The sequence below is a fragment of the Polyodon spathula genome, chromosome 20 (assembly GCF_017654505.1).
Source record: "Polyodon spathula isolate WHYD16114869_AA chromosome 20, ASM1765450v1, whole genome shotgun sequence".
Lineage (NCBI taxonomy): Eukaryota > Metazoa > Chordata > Actinopteri > Acipenseriformes > Polyodontidae > Polyodon > Polyodon spathula.
In genome coordinates, this window is record NC_054553.1 from 27830371 (window position 1) to 27837608 (window position 7238).

General features: G+C 42.0%; 1 protein-coding gene across 1 annotated transcript; it reads right to left on the reverse strand.

Annotated features, from left to right (window-relative positions):
- Positions 1 to 624: 624 nt before the first annotated feature.
- Positions 625 to 5691, reverse strand: LOC121295808 (putative cleavage and polyadenylation specificity factor subunit 4-like protein). The gene is made up of 8 exons (XM_041220868.1): positions 5483 to 5691; positions 4013 to 4063; positions 3253 to 3405; positions 2625 to 2720; positions 2169 to 2262; positions 1870 to 1912; positions 1066 to 1281; positions 625 to 712 (listed from the first exon to the last, which is right to left on the reverse strand). Exons 1-8 carry the CDS (start codon positions 5583 to 5585, stop codon positions 644 to 646), a joined length of 825 nt encoding a protein of 274 aa, XP_041076802.1. The 5' UTR covers positions 5586 to 5691; the 3' UTR covers positions 625 to 643.
- Between the last annotated feature and the right edge of the window lie 1547 nt (positions 5692 to 7238).

The following is a 7238-nucleotide window of genomic DNA, read 5'->3' on the forward strand; positions in this document are numbered from 1 at the left end:
AGTTCTGGAGCCATTGCTGGATTAATGAAGATTCTCTATCCAAAATGAGATGTATTTAAATGAACTTATTTATGTCTAGTATTTATATGCTGTAGTATAATATCTATATCAAACCATTTACTATCGAAACTATAGTTTTTTTAAATGCAGGCTCCCAGTCTGTATTATATAAGGGATTATTTTACACCTTTGTGGTCTCTTCTCTGAGAAATACTTGTATGCTTATTTATTTTTCTCCTGTAATAACAGCTGGCACGTGTTCTATAAGGAAAGATGAACGGAGAACCTCATCATTACTGCAAACATAAGCTTTATTTAGAAAATTAACAACTTTATTAAATAATTTGAATGGAATAGGTGCTTACTTTTACCAGATCATTTACAGATCTTTATATTTTTATCACTTGCGACCAAACTTTTCCATTTAAACAATACAAATAAACAATGCAGCACTTCACTTTAAATTTCTTGATTAACCGTGTTTGACTAGTGTGGGAATCCAACTTCAAAGGAATACCAGAGTTATCTGCTGAAGTGTGTCAGCCAATCACACTGCTTGTTTCATAAACGCACGTGTTGTAATGTTTCTCCATGGACCCTGGCTGTTGAAGCCCCTTGAGGACAGTCCACAGCAATGCCCTTCTCAGTGCCCAGCCAGCAGCCCCAGGTTTCTCCTTCCACACTTGTTGGCGTAGTGACCCTTCTCTCCACACTGCAGTGAAACAGAGCCGGACAGCACAGTTAAGGACAGCATAGCTGGTCCCAGTGAGAAACAGTTAACCGAAAAAAGAGCCAAACAATCATTCAGGCAGCGATATCTATTTTAAAATACTGGTAATGAAATCAGTTATATTCTGATGATCGACAACATTATAAAGCATTCATTTAATTGATTAATGATACAAAATCAATCCAAAAATCGAATTTAACTGCTGCCTCCCGTTGGCTGTACCTCTGGCTTTGCCCTGATCTAACTTTGTATGCAGTGAACTCCTGTTGAACAGGCTCTATGGACACCGGGAGAGACCCCAGCAGAATGGGTGCAGTGCCACGGTCCCCTCTCACCTTGTAGCAGGTGACGAGATGGATGGGCCGGGCAGAGCCCCGTGTCGACGTGCCCGCCTCCTGCAGCCGGCTCAGCTGGTAGTGTACGATGCTCATGGTGGTGGAGAGGTGTGGGAAGGGAGTGACCTCCTGCAGCAGCAGGTTCTGCTGCCTGGCCAGGAGTGCCATGTCAACCATCAGCGGGGCTGGAGCCAGCTTCATAGGCTGGCTGGAATGCTGGGGAGATACAGCACTGTACTGTAGATTCATATTCCAAGTCATATGACTGGCTGTCTAGAAAAACTGGTCACCAGAGATACGTTTTTCGCAAGACTGTCTCCCGGTGATCTCAAGACTGAACTATGAACCGGCCTTAAGCAGCCATGAAAGTTTAAAATAATTAGATTTTTAAAATTTATTTTGAAACCACTGATCTTAAACTTTCTCTCCTGCCTTATTCTTGTACATGTTGGTCATTTAGTCCAAATACAACAATAGGATTCAATCTTCTCATGCATGGAGTCCTCATATGGTGACACATGGAAGACACAAACACATTTTTCCCTCATATAAAGCAATGGAATTTTTTTTTTTTAATTGAATGAAAAACTTATTTATTATGTGTCCAAAGCTACTTTTTCAGTTGTGCTCAGTACTTCATGCTTGAAAGAGTTAAATATTCATAAAGACAGCAGGTGCTCAGATGGAAAGGTGTTCAATAGAATCAGTCCAGACTACTCCAATTTGCTGTAAACTAACCCTAGTGCCACACACAATGGGCAGAACACTGGCTTCAATTAGACTCTTCACCAGACAGCTGCCTACCTTGTGCTGCTCCGGGGGGCATGTCGGCAAATCTGCTTTGGGACTGAAAGAGAAACGACAAAAGAACACAGAGCATAAAAACGGGCATGTTGGCGATTTTGAATAAAGCTTTTCAAAATGGTAGTCTAAGACTCTTCTATTATGTTAAGTGGGCAGATGCCCCTTCCAAATTGCATCTCAAGTGGTTAACCCTAAAGACAGAACCACAAGGTTTAAAGCTATTCCACACATTGGGAAATGTTTGCTAAAAGAGCCCGTTGATACAGAGTTTTCCCAGAGGAGGAGGCAATGTGACTTACTGGACAAACTTGCAGTGGGCTCCGTTTGGGCAGAACCCCACTGAATAATTGGGGCAGATCACTCTCCTGGTGTGCCTGTGTTTGCAGAGGGGACCTGCAAGAGACAAGACAACAGTCAGCCTTCCCTGGGACTGCTGGGGGGAGACGCCAGGCAAATCGTGCCTGGAGAGGCCCGGGACTTATACTGAGGACAAGGGAGTTCAATGAAACACATGAGACAGCACCACCGACAAGGAGGGCTGCTTCTCCACAGCTTTAAACACTTGCACGGTCTTCGTTCATTTACACCAATGAAGACACAAAACACATATTCATGAAACTGTTACCTCTCCCAGCTAAAAAAAAAAGTTTGATTTATATCATGACTTTGCACACAGTTAATGAATGAGTGGAGTGATCGTGAATGGGGCTGGTATCCCTGGGTGTGTAAAAGTGAGAATAGAACAATGCCCCTACCGTGCTTACAGAAGCCCCTGTCATACCAGGGGCAGTCCCTGACCTTACTGGCAGGGTCGATGTGAAGAAACGGGCACTCCCTGTTACTGCACTCGCCTGCAAGAGGAGGGGAGGAGGAGGAAGGAGGCGGCAGATTAACATCAATGGACCTCAAGGCAAGGCTATTCAGCAGCAATCTTGGACTGCAGACCTGGGGTCAGTTGTAATTGCAACTACAGTAGCTTTTACAATTGCTTTGCTATTTGGTCAGATACAACCATGCTGCAGTGATTACAACTATAATTGCAATGACGGTATAAAATAACAACAACTACACACATTAGCATATTAACTATTCTACATAACCAAGCAATAATCACAAGTACAAATACAGAAACACACTATACAGCTTTTTTTTTGTTTTGTTTTGTTTTTTTTAAACAAATGGGGTCATCAAAAGTGGTTGAAAATAAGAGAATGATGATTGACTGACAAATAAATGCAATATTGAATTGGAATCGATCCAGGAATGGATACAACTGCTATGCAGCGGGGGTTCTGCCATTATTTACGAGAGGGGTTCAAATGGATGCACTCAGTTAAGTGAAGGAGTCATTTCCAAAGCCTTTCGCTGGCCTGCCGTACTCACTGAATTTGGAGTAGAAGAAGCACTCTGGCATTCTGCTCATGTCGTACTCATGCAGGAACTCGCACTGGTCCCCCTTCTTGCACAGCCCGCGCAGCCAGTGCTTGCACACGATGGACTTCTCTCCACGCAGGTGACGGAACGGGCACATGGCTCCTGAATCACACGCACAGAGTCAGGCAGTGCGTCCCAGAGGAGAAGGAGCATCGCGTTTCAATGTATCATTCACTGTAAATTCGTGTGCATTCGGCACGGTCATGCTTCCTAGCTGAACCCTTCTAAATGAACGCAGGGATGGAAAGGAGACTCCTATTGCACAGCAGTTTCACCCATTCCAGGTTTTACTACCTGCTTGATTAGCCACCATGTACAGGTAACAAGCTCAGGTGTGTCTTATTAAACTCATAGTAAAACCAGGAATGGATCAAACTGCTATGCAATGGGGGGTCTTATTTCCACCGCTATAATGGACAAGCTGCTTGCACCCCAGCTACAAGAGGACACCTAGTTTTGTTTTTCCTTTTCTTTAAAATCTTGAATTTCATTGACTTTCCCAGGACCTCTCCTCCCCACTCACCTGCCTTCCTAGGCCTCTTTCAAGCAGAGACTCTGTCCCACTGCACTGTGCAGTGTGGTGGAACTAAGCTGAGACTCACCTCGCTTGTTTACCTGAGCCGGTTTTGAACCCAGCCCAGCCGAGGTGCAGCCCCAGTGCAGAGGTGCAGCCCCAGTGCATTAATGGCTGCAACCCATTTCTACGCACCTCTTTTACAGAGTCCCCTGCTGAAGAACTCACACACTGCTGAGCCAGACTCTGTGGAGAAGGGAACAGCTATGAGGTTTAGACCTGAACTCTGACTTCTTCCTTCACACATTCTAATAACAGACTAATCTACCTTCAGGAGAAGAGACTTGCTCTACCTGTCAGCTGTCTCTAGAATGGATCTCCAGTTTTCAGTTCTCTATATTGTAAAGTACAGTCTGGCTCTCCAATCCTCTGGTACAAGTACTCAGTTCTTTATACAGGTGTCTGCTATCTCTCAGATACTGGAACTACTGGGTTGAATTAGTAGCTGGCTCTCAGATCACCTGTGTCTAGTTCCTATGTAGAAAACAGAAAGTACTGATTAGAGGAGGAACCTCAAAATGGAGCAAGGTAACCAGTGGAGTGGAGTTTAATAGAGAAAATCGTAAAGCAGTGCACGCAGGCAATAAAAATGTGTAGGAGTTTGTTGACTCAGAAATGTCTTCATCTAAACAATGTGGGGAAGCTATAAAAAAAAGGCCAACAAGATGCTGGGATATATAGTGAAAAGTGTTGAATTTAAATCAAGGGAAGTAATGTTAAAACTGTACAATGCATTTGCAAGACCTCCTCTAAAATACTGTGTTCAGTTCTGGTCACCTCACTACAAAAAGGATATTGCTGCTTTAGAAAGAGTGCAAAGAAGAATTATTCCAGGTTTATAAGGCATGTCATATGCAGACAGGCTAAAAGAATCGAATTTATTCAGTCTTGAACAAAGAAGACAAACGCAGAGATCTGATTCAAGCATTCAGAATTATAAAAGGTATTGACAGTGTCGACCCAAGGGACTTTTTCAAACTGAAAAAATAAACAAGGGCCAGGGATCACAAATGGAGATTAGACAAAGGGGCATTCAGAACAAAAAATAGGAGGTACATTTTTACACAAAGAATTGTGAGTCTGGAACCAACTCCCCAGTAATGTTTTTGAAGCTGACACCCTGGGATCCTTCAAGAAGCTGCTTGATGAGATTCTGGGATCAATAAGCTACTAACAACCAAATGAGCAAGATGGGCCGAATGGCCTCCTCTCGTTTGTAAACTCTCTCATGTTCTTATACTCCAATCACTTGGCTGGTTCCCAAATCAGTGTTTTCTGTGTTTGTTAGAATTAAAATCCATTAATAAGTTTTCCTAGAAATTCATTCACTGTTTTTTGTGGCAAAATTCCATTACTGCATTTCGTTTTCAAACCCAATTCTAGCTGTATATAAACAATACGATTATGTCCCGTATATATATATATATATATATATATATATACTCCCATATATATATATATATATATATATATATATATATATATATACCAATACCCCCTCACCCAAACTTTAAACTGGGACGCTATTGCGTGTCTTGTTTGAAAAGTCGAAAGTTCTGAACATATAATTATTTTTTATTTTTTTCTTGTAAACGTTTAACTTACTGTCCATTCCCGGGAACGGGAGCGGTCGGGCCCCTTTCTGGATAAGCACGTCCACTTCCAGATCGAACCGAATCTTCTGGACTCCAGCTATGAGATCCTGCATGATGCCTGACACGGTGAACAACACAAACAATGCAGTGAACCCGAACCACGCTGAGACAGAATAAACAAACAATTCAGGAAGAACGCAGACCGACAGCCTGCATCGAGCTGCCTCTACTAATTAGTCACATGTGCGTTAACTTTCAGCAATCCAGACTGAAACGTCCTGGATCCTTGGGTGTTAAAGGTAAACTCATGCCATACAGCACAATACGTACATTGCACGAACATATGGTTAGATACCTCAAATAATAATATATGGCCACTACTATACAGGATGAGAATAAATATCTTGTCCAGTCTTGTCTTGTCTATTATGGTGTATCATGCAAGAATGTAGATAACCGTGGTAAAGTCCTGTAAAATATGACCAGTTACAGACATTGCTTGTAAACTTTAGATTTTAAATTGTACTCTTTCGCCACCAGGGGGCGATGTCTCCCAATGAACACCGTGGTCATGATGATCAGCTTATTCGTTCTTTAGAATTTAAGACCCCGCTGGTCATTTATTTTTTATGGTAATTTTGTTTCCCCTGTGTAGTTTGCACATGTCTCTTTCTATGCATTTCCTGTTCTGCTTTTCTCATAATCATATTAGTCCCAACAGGCTCAACGATTCCTGGAGATTCTGATATCCTGCAAGAGTTAAGATAGAGAAGCATTGCAAAATATAACATTGTGACCTACGCTGAGCTCTAATCTAAAGTCAACCAGATACAATAGAACTACTTGCTTTGTATTGATGATATATTATAATATATTATATATATATATATATATATATATATATATATATATATATATATATTCTATTAGAACTTTCATCTTCCAGAACAAAAATGCAATGTACTCGCATTTAAATCTTGGTTATCCTCAAATTTGATAGTGAAGTAAAACTGTTTAAGATTGACACAGTGCATTTAACTATGATGTCATCCTGCAGAATGCATATGAACACAACAGGGTAGTGTGGCTATGGATATAGAGCTCCTGAGTAAGTGGACTGTGCAGAACACAGCCTTTAATGAAGGCCATGCATAAAAACAAGGCTAAAGCACCCCTTTCTTTCTGCAGACAGAGCACTCTTGAAATGCACTAATAGCTCCCAGCTGGCCTTGCATGCCATGTCACCAATAATCAATGCCATTATCAAGAATAATCCAGGCGGTTGGAATAGCTTGGTCTAGATATTGCATGGAAGGCTTTAGTAAGATTTGTGTCCAAATTGAAATTCCTGGACTGCATTTTTAGATGCTGGAAGTCCTGACTCGAATTCTTTAAAGAATAAACATGCATTACATGGGCAAATCCCCCACATTGCAGGTGTTTTTTTTTTTTCAAACCCTGTATATTCATGTGTAGGTTGTGTGACTGCTTTGACAGGCACACACAGATGACAGATGACAGAGAGAAGGATAGACACGTAGCCAGCTGGATGATTGTTGTTATCTTGTTGAAGTTTCAGTCCCCTGAACAGCTATTTGTTTTGCCCAGGGCAGTGCAACACGACCCAGCTCCTAGCAGCTGTGTGGCGCAGCATTGCCCGCAGCAAACGCTGTGCTGCTGGAACTCGCTTTTATAACCATTCAGGGGTCTGCTATCTGAAACTGGATAGCAGTCACAGCCTGGTGCCCATCTGTGATCTGGACTGT